Here is a 14,810-nt window from a genome sequence, read left to right as displayed (position 1 = left end):
AATATTAAATTTTTTTTCAAAAATTTTTTTTTTTTTCATTTTTTCAACTTCATTAAAACTAACTAAAATCTACATACTTTACCGGAAAATTAATATTTAGACAAAAAAAATCAATACTGTATAAAAATCAATAAACGAGAGAATCATTAGCCTTCTCTTGAGCAATAAAGCATCCGCCAAAAAGTCGCTTCAATCCTCCATTTTTCTTGGTTTTTGACGTTTTTCGGAGCTCCAAGAGCTTCTGGAGCCGCCGGCATTCTGTCAAATGCTCATCAATCAGTTCCAGACGTTCTTCGGATCTTTGCTGCTCAATTTCAGTTAGGCCACTGGAGTCTGAAGCTCTGGCGCGGGCAGCTTCGATTAGGCAGATTGTGACGGTGCCCTGGAAATAATATTTGGAATATTTTATGTTTAAGTTGTAGGAAAATATATTATTAACAGACTGGTTTTTTAAATTTTGCAAAAATATTAATTTTTCGCCAAGTTAGAGCGGTTTGAATTTGGTGGCCTAGCTTTTCTAGGCCACCAACTCAAAAGGCGCATATCTTGGTTAGAAATCAACATTTTTTTAATCTGAAAACTGTTTCAAACTGTCAGATTTCTGGTTTAAACGTATTACAGTATTAATGGCCTAGAAACCCAACCCAAGTGATTCAAAAGTTAGGCCATGAACTTCAGTAGCCCATAACTAGGTTAGAAATACATTTTTCCAAGTTCTGTTAAGAGGTGTGTATTTAGAACATGTAACTTTTTAAAAATGCAATTTTAATTTTTTGATGGCCTAGAAAACTAAAGTTAGGCCACCATTTTCAAAAACCCCTAACTTGATTGAAAATCAACATTTTTAAGTTCTAAAAGCTGTTTTGAACTGTTAAGCTTTAAATCTTTAAATCAGTCCTATTTAAATTTATGATGGCCTAGAAAACCAAAAATTGAAAAAGTAAGGCCATTGATTTCAAACTGTCCAAACTTTGCCCAACATCAATATTTTTAAGTTCTGAAAACTATTTTGAACAGTAAAGTTGTGGTTCTATAAAATATAAGTATCTAATTTTTGATGGCCTAGAAAACCAAAGTTAGGCCACCAACATTAAACCGCCATAACTTGAAGAATGCCTACCTGATCCGCGACATCACTATACAAATGACACAAGTACGCCAAATCATCCAAAATATCGACTCTCTCCGGATGATGGGATGGGAAGTGCTTGGCAGTGATGCCAAAAAGTTCAGTATAACTGCACTGAACCTGCTTCCAAATGTCACATCTTCGGTACTTCTTATCCCCGACGAACTTGTTTTTAGATAGCCGGTTGAGTTGGTAGAAGCAGTTGAGAAGAACATCCGCAAAGATCGGCACCATCGAAACTTGAGTAAGATCCATGTCAAGCATGGAAGTAGTTGCGTGGGCGCAGGACATGATCTTCTGCTTTCGCTGGGTTACGGTATCCTTGGAGGATACTGTAGAGTGATGAAATTCTAGTTGAAGACACATTGGGTGTTGATGCATAAGTCTTGTCAGGGAACTTATCGACTCGTGGAATAAGGAGTCGTCGGTTCTCAGGGACACTCTGGATTGACGGATAGATAGGGTGGATTTGTTCAGGCTCTGGTTTTGAACAGATCTTTGGAGGCCCTGGTAAGTGGTATCATTCATGTTTTCAATGAAGGTTAGGCTAGTTGGTTTCGTGTTTTTCCGGGAGACCAGGCTCTTTTCCAACTGAGCTGAGAGTTTTTCCAAACGGCTGAAATTATGGGATTGCTCGTCTCGAATAGTCCGAAGAACTGGTGGGAAGAGGATCGGAGCCATCTCGATGCGACGCATGACGTCATCAATTGAAGCGAGGGTGTAGGTGAGCAGATTGTGTTTCTCGGCACTCAGACCCCCACAGACATCCATTCCGGAGGTTCTTATCTCATCGGCACGGCGGTCAAACTCGTCGGAGGAGTCGAGGATTCGGTGGCGCAGCTTTCGGAGGTCGGAGAGTGTCTTGAGTTGGTTGTGGTGAAGGGAGTCCTCGGTGAGAAGGTCGTGGCCGTTGTGATGGTTCACGCAGCATTCCAGGCAAACGATTGTCTGAAAAATTGCGTTTTGATTGCGGTTTACAGAACTTGAAACGCTTGTTTTGTGCCGAGTTATGAAGGCTTGAAGTTGGTGGCCTAGAAATCCCAGTTTTGACTTTCTAGGCCATTGAAAATTAACGCTGTTTCTAGAGCAAATTCCGGGCAACATGATGCAATTTTTACATTTCAAAAAACTTTGATTTTAAGCCGAGATCTAGCAATTACAAGTTGGTGGCCTAGAATTCCCAGTTTTGACTTTCTAGGCCATTGAAAATTAACGCTGTTTCTAGAGCAAATTTCGGGCAACATGGTGCAATTTTTACATTTCAAAAAACTTTGATTTTAAGCCGAGATCTAGCGATTACAAGTTGGTGGCCTAGAATTCCCAGTTTTGAGTTTCTAGACCACCAAAAATTAATATATCCTAACTTGTAGAAAAACTACAGGGCAACATGTTGCAGTTACCGGACTCCAAAAATCTGGATTTTAAGCCAAGTTATGATGATTTCGAATTGTTGGCCTAGAAATCCAAAATTCGGACTTCTCGGCCACCAAAAATTAATATATCCTAACTTGTAAAGTGGTTAACGAGGTATGCTTTCATATTTTGAGAGGGTAGATTTTTAACCGAGAAATGACGATTTAAAGTTGATGGCCTAGGAAAAGCTAGGCCACCAACTTCAAATCCTTTATAACTTTGCGGGAAATCAATATTTTACAAAAATTCAAAAACCAACTAACCATACGACTAGTACTGGTACAATCCACACAATATCTGGACACTCTGAACAAATTTTTCTGCGAGATTTTCCGCTGACAATCGGCGCATCGAAAGTGCTTGCTCTCCTCGGTACGTTTTGCCAACGCCTTCATTTTCTTGCTCACATGATGACGTGGCATTTTTGTGGCAACAGCGGGTTGTTGTTGTTGTTGTTGTTGTGACGTCACAATCTTGGTGGCCGAGGAGGAAACTTCGGCCATTGGTGGTGGGAGGTTATGAACCAGCTCGGGGACTTCAATCACTGTGACGTTTTGCTCTTTTCGGCGGAATAGGTTCTCGAGGATTTCTGGAATAAAATGTTTTAAGTTTTGTTTTTTGGCGCGTAAACTTACTGCAAAGATCATAATTGGTTGGTGCCTGACGAGCCGTATTTGTTGTAAATTCCCGCCGGCATGTTGGGCATTTAATGGAGTCCAGAAGGTAGTACTGAAAAAGTTTCTAAATTTTTGAATTTAAAAAAATGTTTCTTACCTCCTGATGAAGACAAAGGCTGAAAATGCAGGATTCACAAAAGTTGTGGCCGCACGGAAGAAGCTTTGGTGGACGATTCTCATGATTGAACACCTCGAAGCAGACTTCACAAGTGATCAGGGAGTCGTCGATGAGCAGGGAGTCAAGGATCACTGAGGAGCTCGCTGTGATGTCGTTCATTCTGGTTCTGGAAGTATAACTTGTTAGGGAGGTGAGAAATTATTAGCTTTAAAAATGAGAAATTATAAAGCACAAAATTTCCTACATTTTAAGAGTTCACAACTTTTTCATCGATTTTCTCTGTGCAGAGTTATAGGCGTTTAGAGTTTAGTCAGATTGTGAAGAGGGAGAGAGCGTGAAGGAGAACGAGACGCAGGTGGCAAGAGCGTCTGCGTCTCCCCTCCTCCTATGCTTTATCGCCAAAAGCAGTGATATTAAAAAGTTTTCAACTAACAAACTGTAGAGCATTAAATTCACTATATTGCTAGTTGAGAGCTGTGATTTCCAATGAGCTAAAAGTGAGCAAAGTAAAAAAAAAACAGATTTTTTTAAAGCGGCTATAACTAAAGAGAGATAAATTCTAGCAAAAAATGGTCAACTAACAAGTTGTAGATCATAAAATTTTCTATATTTTGGTCGTTATAAATTTTTTGATAGCTCTTTTTTTTTGTTAAGTCACATGCCTGCAAAGTGAACAGTGAGGAAGCCAGATGAAGCAGGAAAGTTGTTAAAAACGTCTATAGCTCAGCGGAGACAAGAGTTAGCAAAATATTGTTAACTAATAAATTGTAGAACTTAAAATTTTCTACAAATTGTTAGTGAACAATTTTTCTATATCTCAACGCTCTGAAGAGTTAGAAGAGTTTGAATTTCAGATTTTTTTTTAGCAGGCAGTGTTAGAATTAAATCTTTAATTTCAGATCCAAAAATTCAAAAGTAGGGGTACTATCCAAAAAATGACCAAAAAACTATGAAAAAAATATAACAATTGTTGGTCAATCGCAGCATCATGTTGAAGAAGAATAAGAAACGCATAGGGAGATGGAACGGGAGGCGTGACTTGGGGAGGGCGGAGCCGGCGGGGAGGCAAAGAGGTCAGTGGTTTGGTGGGAAAAAAGGTAAACGGGTAGATGGAGAGGGTTGGGGAAATGTAGAGAGAGAGAGAAAATATGGAACATTAATAAATACTGTGTTTTTAAAAATTTGGGAAATTGAAAAAAATTCGAAAAACCTTTTTTTAATTTGTTCAAGTTTGAACTGAGTTCCTATTAAATTTAAATTTATAATAGCTGTTTAGAATTATCAATTTCGAAAATAAAGAGTTTCATATACCGCATTTAAACTGCACAGAACTTGAAACGCTTGTTTTGTGCCGAGTTATGAAGGCTTGAAGTTGGTGGCCTAGAAATCCCAGTTTTGACTTTCTAGGCCATTGAAAATTAACGCTGTTTCTAGAGCAAATTTCGGGCAACATGGTGCAATTTTTACATTTCAAAAAACTTTGATTTTAAGCCGAGATCTAGCGATTACAAGTTGGTGGCCTAGAATTCCCAGTTTTGAGTTTCTAGACCACCAAAAATTAATATATCCTAACTTGTAGAAAAACTACAGGGCAACATGTTGCAGTTACCGGACTCCAAAAATCTGGATTTTAAGCCAAGTTATGATGATTTCGAATTGTTGGCCTAGAAATCCAAAATTCGGACTTCTCGGCCACCAAAAATTAATATATCCTAACTTGTAGAAAAACTACAGGGCAACATGTTGCAGTTACCAGACTCCAAAAATCTGGATTTTAAGCCAAGTTATGATGATTTCCAATTGGTGGCCTAGAAATCCATAATTTGGACTTTTAGGCCACCAAAAATCAATATATCCTAACTTGTAGAAAAACTACAGGGCAACATGTTGCAGTTACCAGACTCCAAAAATCTGGATTTTAAGCCAAGTTATGATGATTTCCAATTGGTGGCCTAGAAATCCATAATTTGGACTTTTAGGCCACCAAAAATTAATATATCCTAACTTGTAGAAAAACTACAGGGCAACATGTTGCAGGTACCAGACTCCAAAAATCTGGATTTTAAGCCAAGTTATGATGATTTCCAATTGGTGGCCTAGAAATCCAAAATTCGGACTTCTCGGCTTCAAACAAATACCAAATTTGAGAAAAATTTTCTATCGATGCACCATGTGTAGTTTTCATTTCGCATTCCAGATTTTACTAATTTTGAAAAAAAAAACTCAGCCAAACTGGCAATTTTGTAATTATACATTTTTTGATATTTTCAACATGACATTTCAACAATTTCAGCATATGGGGGCTACCAAAGCTTGGATCCACGACATGGTGCATCGATAAACGGATACATCTTACTTTTGGTAGCTCATACCTCGGTTGGATTGGGTTTTAACAAAAACTTGTAAACTAGCAAAAGATTCACAAGGTAGTTTTCTATAATTTTGCAGTTAATTTTTTTGTACCTTAAAATATGTCTAAGATATAAGCTGGCAAAGCCATGGTGCATTGATATCGCAGTTAATCAAATTATTAGTTGATGTATGTATGTAGTACTAAATAATACTATTTCAGTTTTTTTTTTGCAATTTGAATGTGCCAGGTCACTTTTAAAAGATATCGATTTATAGAGAGGTGCGATTTTCAGACAGTGGGTCTCTATAACTTCCGTCTTCACATCAGCAGGGGGTGAGTATTAGGTGAGAACGGCCACCTTTTATCTCAGTCGGATATAACCCAGCGGTGGGATGATAGGTGAGAATTCCAGAACAGAAAATTTAGACTTTTCAGATAGGTAAGTATCCGGCCAGGTAGGCCTTAAATGAAATCTTAACGTGAAAAAAATCAACCTTGTAATTCTTCGCTTCAAACCAAAACCTTTTGTCACCAAAATCTACAGTAGTCTCTATGCATTTCCCTGAATTTAAAGATGACGAGAAGATGGCAACAAATAGGCCAATCCGACTGGCAATAGTGCCAATTTTGAGAAAAAAAATCCTCAAATTGGTAAGTCCGTGGAAAAATCATATCGGAAAATAAATTCTAAGATAAAAAGTGCCGTTCTCACCTAATTCTCACTGCCTGTGAACGCGGAAGTTATAGATACCCTAGTGTCTGAAAATATATCTTTTAGAAGTGACCTGGCACTATTAAAATCCAAAAAAAAACTTTAAAAAAGTATTATTTGTCACTACATCAACTAATAATTTTCTTAACTGTGATTTCGATGCACCCTGTCTTGGTACCAAGCTTTAAATACTTGTATCTCAGAGACCAAATCCAACCAAGATATGAATTTCCAAAATTAGGAAGTAATCGTTCATCGATGCACCATGTCTAGCCAGCTTCAACAGCCCATATATCAGCACAGAGCGGCTTTTACTACGTGGCCTAGAAAAATCGTAAACTCAGCCAATGATTTATCTGTGGTTTTTGACGTGGGATGTTTCTGAAACTTACGACGAGAATGTTTTCGAAAGGGGGTTCTAGAGTTCCACCGTGGCGATTTTGAGAAAATGTTCCGTATCCATGTTATAAGGGTGGCCGAGTTTTCTTATTTTACGGCCACGTAGTAAAAACCGCTCTGTGTCAGCTAATGTTGCAAATAACAAAAAAGTGTATAAAACAAAATTGTGGACACATTTTCAGTTTTTTGATACAACTAAAACAAACTTAAATATACGAATTCAAAGTGGGGAAGTAACCGTTTATCGATGCACCATGTCTGGGTGCCAATCTTTGACAACGCATAAATCGTGCAAAATTATGCACCATCATGTTTCAAATATTTTAGTAGTTAGCTCTTTTCTTGCAAAACAAAAAGCAAGCCAGATATAAGCTGCTAGCCCGAATTTGATGAGAAAACTGAAACAAGACACCTCTTCCACTTGTATCTCCATCTAAAAACATCTGTTCCTCCCCCCTCCCCCCATATTTCCCACTTGAAAACTAAAGAAAGAAGCCCCCCTCACAACCTGTATTTACCCAAAAACGCGATAAAAATCTAAGGATTCTTCAAAAGCTTGGACCCCCTAAAGCGGATTATAGAGTGACTGTCTAGGAGTGGTGACGAAAACAAAAAGCAGGTGGCAGATAGACTGGCGGTTTGAAAACATACAAAATGCTGGGGATAGGCGGAAGGGGAAAAAAAGGACTCCCGCTGTGATCACCCGCAAATATGGGAGAGAAAAGGTTTAAGGGAAACGCCTTTATCGGAGAAAATGGGGTTACAGTTTTTTCTCGAATAGTATTGCACCCTTAGAAGCAATTTCAAAAAATATTAAGCTTCATAGATTCATAGAAAAATATACAACAAATAGTATGTCAGTTAAAGGTGGAGCACGTGTATTCAGCTCGACCATCGCCTCGAAAATTTTGAGAAAAGGCGGGAAAAAGTATTTGAATTCGCTAAGAGGAATGTCACCGTGCAAAAGTGTCTGCATTGCCTATGGTACATTAGTAGGGATTAGTAGGGAAAATTTTGCAATTAGGTATTTTGTGTAGGCATAGATAGGCCTTGTGCCTACAACACTTTTAGCCAATTTTGATATTAAATGTGGAGTACCGAAATCTGAGACTTTGCCTTTTTAGACCAAAAAAGACCCAAAACTACCAAATTTCGTACTGAGAATTTCTCAAAAAACAAAAAAAAATTCTGGCGGCTCAAAGTTTTAGCTTAAAATGGGCTTTTTTTCTAAAACCTTGAACCACCATAACTTTTTTTTGAAAAATTTTCAGAACGTCTCATTACGAAATTTGGTAGTTTTGGACCATTTTGGGTCTAAAAACCCAAAGTCTCAGATTTCGGTACCCCACCTTTAAAGGTGGAGTAGCGCCAGTGGGGAAACTGCTTTAAAACATGCCTATGGTACAACAATGACCAAATATCATAGTAAAAAAATTTCTAAATTTTATATGATTTTTTGAAATTGAAAAAATCTCGAATTGCATCAAATTCCTATTTGAATTACCGCCAATACTTCGATGTTCGAAAGGAGCGCGCTTGCATTATAGGTATTTTGTGTAGGCATAGATAGGTCTGCCTTGTGCCTACAACACTTTTAGCCAATTTTGATATTAAATGTGGAGTACCGAAATCTGAGACTTTGCTTTTTTAGACCAAAAAAAGACCCAAAACTACCAAATTTCGTACTGAGAATTTCTCAAAAAACAGTTCTGGTGGCTCAAAGTTTTAGCTTAAAATGGGCAAAAAAATTTTCAGAACGTCTCATTACGAAATTTGGTAGTTTTGGACCATTTTGGGTCTAAAAAACCAAAGTCTCAGATTTCGGTACTCCACCTTTAAAGGTGGAGTAGCGCCAGTGGGGAAATTGCTTAAAAACGTGCCTATGGTACAACAATGACCAAATATCATAGTAAAAAAATTTTAAAAAATTTTCTAAATTTTATATGATTTTTTGAAATTGAAAAAATCTCGAATTGCATCAAATTCCTATTTGAATTACCGCCAATAGTTCGATGTTCGAAAGGAGCGCGCTTGCATTATTTTAACTTTTATTTATCAATTTTCCATGTTTTTTTTAGTAATTTTACTGGAAATGTAATGAAAAATTCAAGATAAATGTAAATTTTTTATTAAAAAGCGGGCGCTAATGCCTAAATCTTTGAAATAGATTATTTCAGGCTCAACGTCGTTGGAAAACGTTCTTTCTCTGTTTTCAATTATTTTTAGTGAACAATCCACGGCTCGGCAAAGGGTACATCAGTGTAAACGCGCTCTACTGATAATTGCAGTTTAGCCAGGTTTGGGCGCGTTTTAAGGAAAAAAGCTTTGGTCCAAAAAATTTTGAATTTAATTTCGAACATTTTTTATATGCATCACAAAAAAACTGGACCAGCCGTTTTTGAGAAAAACGCGCCCAAACGTCCAGGTGTACGGTAGACAAATTGCGTACAGGTACCACTTCTCGGGCCGTGAATCTAATAAAAGTTAAAATAATGCCAGCGCGCTCCATCGAACATCGAACTATTGGAGATTTTTTGCAAGAAAAATGTAATTCAAATAGGAATTTGATGCAATTCAAAAAATTAAAATTTTTTCAATTCTCAAAAAATCATATAAAATTTAGAAATTTTTTAAAAATTTTTTTACTATGATATTTGGTCATTGTTGTACCATAGGCACGTTTTTAAGCAATTTCCCCCACTGGCGCTACTCCACCTTTAAACCACAGATCCATAGAAAAAGATACAACAAATATTATGCCAGTTAACAATTTTTGTGTAGAACAAGCGATAGCTGAGAGATAAGCTGGTACATCGTGAAAACTTTAAGTCCTAACTTTGACTGTCAGTATTAGATAGTGAAAGAATTTTTTCAGTAGGCACTTTTTTCCTAGTCAAACAAAAAACTTGATACTTTCTTCCCAAAAAACCTCACCTAATAAGTGTCTTATTGCCACCACCCCTATACATAACATTGTCACAGGGTGACTCCATAAACCACCTGAGACAGGCTGTAAATTATGATCACCCACCGTTCCCCTTTCCCCCTTGTCTCCGGGTGACAACATTCTGGGAAGTTTTGATAGTATCGAGAATTGCGGTGAGATTATATCTATAGAGTGTTGTTTTGATGGATAGGTCCTTTTTTTCGGCGGGGCGATGCTAATTGGTTTTGAGTTTTTGCTTGTTTTAGCGAGCGACATCAAAAAATTTTTAATGGCAAATTATAGGAAAATGAATAAGGGACATTTTGTTAGTTGACTATTTTTAAATATAAGCAAAACTAAGCGATTTATGAGTGTTCAAATTTAAAAAGTGACAGTTTATCGATGCACCATGTCTTGGTCTAACTTTGAAAGCTTATATCTCGGTTATTTTTGCAGATGTTTAAAAATTTTCAATAACACTGTTGTAGAATATGATATGACAATTATTTTGTTAGTTAATAATTTTTTGATAACACCAAAGACACTTGAGATATAAGCTGTCAAAGAAAATACGAAAAAATTGAAATTTATAATTTTCGAGTAGTTCGAATCGTCTTCTATTTTGCTCAAACGATATGAATTTTGAAGTAGACAATCAGGCTTGAGTAGGCAGGTAGGCACAAAGTATGCTGCAGGTATAAGTGAAGATGGCGGCAGGTATGAGGTAGAAATGCCGGCATTCAGAAAAGCCTTAGGCACGTAGTCAGGCAGGCTGGCCTCGCAGTTAGGCAAGTAATAGGTACATCCGCCTAAAAATATCGATAAGATCCCGTTATTCCAGACAATTGGCGTGGCGCCAGCTGATCACTGATAAGGGTCACAAGTGTTAGGATGACTTATCTATTCAGATCAAAGCAGTTTTCTCATTATCTCCGACACTTTTTCCGTTTTTTTTGTTGTTGGCTGGTGTTAGTATCAGAGACGGATATAGAAATTGTGAAATTAATGACAAATTTATGTATGTCTGTGTGTGTGTGTGTGTGTGTGTGACCAAGAAGCAATTAAAATGACCAACAGCTTTTCGAGAAGAAATTAGACGTTCAGGGTCAGAAAAAACCTCCACGAGACACCTGTTACGGGTTTAAATACATAAATGGGTAATTGGAGGTTGTTAGGGGAACTTTCGTGGTTTTCAGGAAAATTTGTTTTTTTTTTCAAACCTATAAAACCCTTGATTTTGAAGAGTTTTCGCTGATTTAGCAATGGAGCGCGCTTGCAGCTCATCTAAATAATAATCAAGTGTGCTCTAACGATAAATTGAAAATCGTGGATTTGCGGCGTTTCTCACCAGTTTCTCACTCGAGCGCATTTGCTGCCAACTTGAGCAAGCGCGCTCTAGTGGTAAAACGGCAGAAATGATTGTGAAACATTAATTACATAAATTTTAAGTTTGTAAAACTTTATTTTTCATTAGAACAGTTCAAAAATTAACAAAATTAAGCACTAAAGATAAACTGGCGAAAATAATGTTTAGCCGATTTTCTTTGAAATTACAAGTTTTTGCAAACGCGCTCTAACGATAGTTTTTTGAACAATTATTTTTTATCAACGGAAAACGCGCTCCAGGGATAATTTTTATGAAAAATTCTGGTTTTTGAAAACTTTTCAAAGAATTCAGTCAAAAAAAAAAGCCGCCGCCTTTACAAAAAGCGACGTAATAAGCTTACTCAACAACTACCGTACCAAGTAAATATAAAAATACATAAATCATTGTATTGCGTTGTTCATAATATCCGTTCAGTAGGTCAGTAAGGTAGTATCATAACAAAAAGTGTTGCGCCACTTTTCTAATCCATTAATCCACTTTCGGCCTGTGTGTGTGTGTATGTGTTTGTGTATGTGTCGGCAGAGGTTGTCAGTAGAAGGTTTCAAGGACTATGGGAACATCCGATGCAATGGGAATTTCAGATGTTAGGTTACCTAGAAATTCTACTCAAAAACCGATGCACCATGAAGGGAGTTTGATCTTTGACAGCTCAATTGTCGATGGTTTAATTTTAAAGTTTGTCAATTAACAAATTAATTATTTTTGAGTCTAAAAATGTAAAAATAGAGTCAAAATGAACAAATTTGTGAAGTATCTTCAACATTTTGCCAACTGATAGTACATATCAGTGGTGTGCGGCAAATTTGCCGAATTTGCCGAATTTGCCGTTTGTCGAGCTCGGCAAATTTGCCGAATATGCCGAGCTCGGCAAATTTCAAAAAAGTAGATTTGCCGAACTTGCCGAGCTCGGCAAATTTCGAAATTTGCCGCACACGTCAAAAATTTGACAGTACAATTTCGACTAAAACTACTGATTTTTTCGCCAAAAATTCAGTAAAATGACACAAAATTGAGTTATTTTGATGCTTAAGCAGGCATACTACACGGAACTTATTCCGAAGCCAGATGTGTGTTAAGAATTCAGTAGTTTTGGTGGTCCAAAAACATCAAAAAATATCAAAATTTTCCGAGTTTGTTAAGCACGGCAAATTTGCCGAATTTGCCGAATTTGCCGAATTAGCCGAGCTCGGCAAATTTGCCGAATTTGCCGTGCTCGGCAAATATTGAACAAAGAGATTTGCCGAATTTTCCGAGCTCGGCAAATTTTGAGATTTGCCGCACACCCCTGGTACATATATTGCTCATGTGATTACACCTTTTTGATATTTCGAACATGAAGATATGAGCAATCAGTCGATGCACCATGAGCAGCTCAATCTTTAAAAGCCACTACTCCAGTTGTCACTGGTTTTGTTGAAAAATGTTAATAGACTAAACATTTACAATTAAGCTTTCTGCATTTTTATAAATAAACTCTTTTGATATTTGCAATAAAAATTGAGATATGTGCCACCAAAGATAGGTAATACAATTTCCGCTTACAATGCACCGTGAGGAGCTCAGTTTTTGATGTTACTACAAAATTTTCAACTGGTGAAATATTTGTAATTTGTTTTTCTACATTTTTGTTTCTTAATGCTTTTTGATATCTCTAAAAAGAGCCGAGATAAAAGCAGTTAACAACGATGCACCGTGAGGAGCTCAATTTTCAAAAGCCTGTATTTCAGTTGTCACTGGTTTTATTGGAATTTTTTAAACTGAACTTTTTTTTTACTTAACACTTGTTCAAAAATGAGATCAAAACTAACCATGTTTAAATCTAGGGGCAGCTACCTATTTCAAGATAAGCCAAAATATAAGCTTTGCCTGCACCTCCTCCTTATCACCACCGCTAATCTCTTCCCTTCCTGTTCGACACGATTTTTATGGTATTTCCTCCTTCATTTTCCTTATTTTATTTCTTTTTGCGCAATTTCGGCGGCTCGATGATGTTCTCCTTTATTTCGACCAGATGTTATCTATTTGTTAGAGAAAGGGGTACTAAATGATCGAGTGGAACATGTTCCGTTATGTAATTAAGACATACGCATGGATATCAAAGGTGGAAGTGATGAAGGAGTCGAGGTGAAAGAAAACGGATTGTTAGGTATAAATTTCTAAGAGTATCCCAAACATGTGTGCGGGGGTGTGCGGCAAATTTGCCGAATTTGCCGTTTGCCGAGCACGGCAAATTTCAAAAAAGTAGATTTGCCGAATTTGCCGAGCTCGGCAAATTTCCAAATTTACCGCACACGTCAAAAATTTTACAGTACAATTTTGACTAAAATTGTTTATTTTTTCGCCAAAAATTTAGTAAAATGACACAAAATTGAATTAGTTTTATGCTTAAGCAAACATACTACACGGAACTAGTTCAGAAACCAGATGTGTGTTAAGAATTCGGTAGTTTTGGTGTTCCAAAAAACATCAAAAATTATCAAAATTTTCCGAGTTTGTTAAGCACGGCAAATTTGCCGAATTTGCCGAATTTGCCGAGCTCGGCAAATTTTGAGATTTGCCGCACACCCCTGATCCCAAATATGAAACATATACCGTTGCTAAAGCACAAGTTTAAAATATAATGGTTTATGGAAAAGGCAACCTATAAGAATATCATTAAAAACAACGCACTACAATATATTTTGACACAGGTGAAGAATAATGATAATAAGCTAATTTGATTAATACGCGTAATTGGGCAATTTGAATAAAAAACTACTGCTGAGAATTAGGAAAATCGAGTTTTTAGGGGGAATTATTATATTGTACAAGTTAAGTTAAGTGCATGCATAATAACAATAAAAAATCTTTTTTATGCTTGAAATACTCAATATACCATTATATGTGCTTTCAATTAAAGGTGGGGTACCGAAAATTGAGACTTTGCTTTTTTAGACCCAAAATGGCCCAAAACTACCGAATTTCGTAATGAGACGTTTTGAAAGTTTTTCAAAAAAAAGTTATGGCCGCTCAAAGTTTTGGAAAAAACGGCCTATTTTTAGCTAAAATCTCAAATTTTGGAATCAAATTTTGGCAATTTCTCGGTGTCGCAGCGGTTGGAACTTAATTTTTATTTGATTATCATCTTTTAATGCATGTTTTAAAGTTTTATTACGTGTTATTTCGTTGATTGAGATGTTTTTTGGCCACTGGGGACACAAATATGATACAATTTTGCGTCCCCAAAGAAAAAACATCTCAATCAACGAAATAACACGTAATAAAATGCTAAAACATGCATTAAAAGATGATAATCAAATAAAAATTAAGTTCCAACCGCTGCGACACCGAGAAATTGCCAAAATTTGAGATTTTATCTAAAAATAGGCCGTTTTTTCCAAAACTTTGAGCGGCCATAACTTGTTTTTGAAACATTTTCAAAACGTCTCATTACAAAATTCTGTAGTTTTGGGCCATTTTGGGTCTAAAAAAGCAAAGTCTCAAATTTCGGTACCCCACCTTTAAGTAAACTAAACATCGAATTTATCAGCTGAACAGAGTTTGTAACCAAACAAGTTCAAGTGAAAAGATCCTTTTAGAGTACTCCTAAACGTTTCTAAAAGCTTATCTCTCAGCGTGATATCTTAATTCCTCCGGTGTTCTCTTTCAACTTTTTGACATTTTAGACCCTATCAAACCCCCCGTGGGGAGTTTGCA

General features: G+C 36.7%; 1 protein-coding gene and 2 non-coding genes across 3 annotated transcripts; 1 reads left to right on the top strand and 2 right to left on the bottom strand.

Annotated features, from left to right (window-relative positions):
* Positions 1 to 33: 33 nt before the first annotated feature.
* C45G7.4 (RING-type domain-containing protein) lies at positions 34 to 3,503 on the bottom strand. The gene is made up of 5 exons (NM_067802.7): positions 3,317 to 3,503; positions 3,178 to 3,271; positions 2,806 to 3,131; positions 1,121 to 2,077; positions 34 to 382 (listed from the first exon to the last, which is right to left on the bottom strand). The coding sequence occupies exons 1-5, from the start codon at positions 3,494 to 3,496 to the stop codon at positions 128 to 130; spliced, it is 1,812 nt and encodes a 603-aa protein (NP_500203.1). The 5' UTR covers positions 3,497 to 3,503; the 3' UTR covers positions 34 to 127.
* Positions 2,704 to 2,754, bottom strand: C45G7.9. Its single transcript, NR_052980.1, has one exon. It is a non-coding gene; the product is annotated as an Unclassified non-coding RNA C45G7.9 (non-coding RNA).
* A 397-nt stretch (positions 3,504 to 3,900) lies between the features above and the next one.
* On the top strand, positions 3,901 to 3,958 carry C45G7.8. Its single transcript, NR_052979.1, has one exon. It is a non-coding gene; the product is annotated as an Unclassified non-coding RNA C45G7.8 (non-coding RNA).
* The last annotated feature ends 10,852 nt before the right edge of the window (positions 3,959 to 14,810 follow it).

This window comes from Caenorhabditis elegans, chromosome IV, assembly GCF_000002985.6.
Source record: "Caenorhabditis elegans chromosome IV".
In the NCBI taxonomy this organism is placed as follows: Eukaryota; Metazoa; Nematoda; class Chromadorea; order Rhabditida; family Rhabditidae; genus Caenorhabditis; species Caenorhabditis elegans.
The sequence above is the reverse complement of the archived record's forward strand: the minus strand, read 5'-3'. Positions and strand labels throughout refer to the sequence as shown.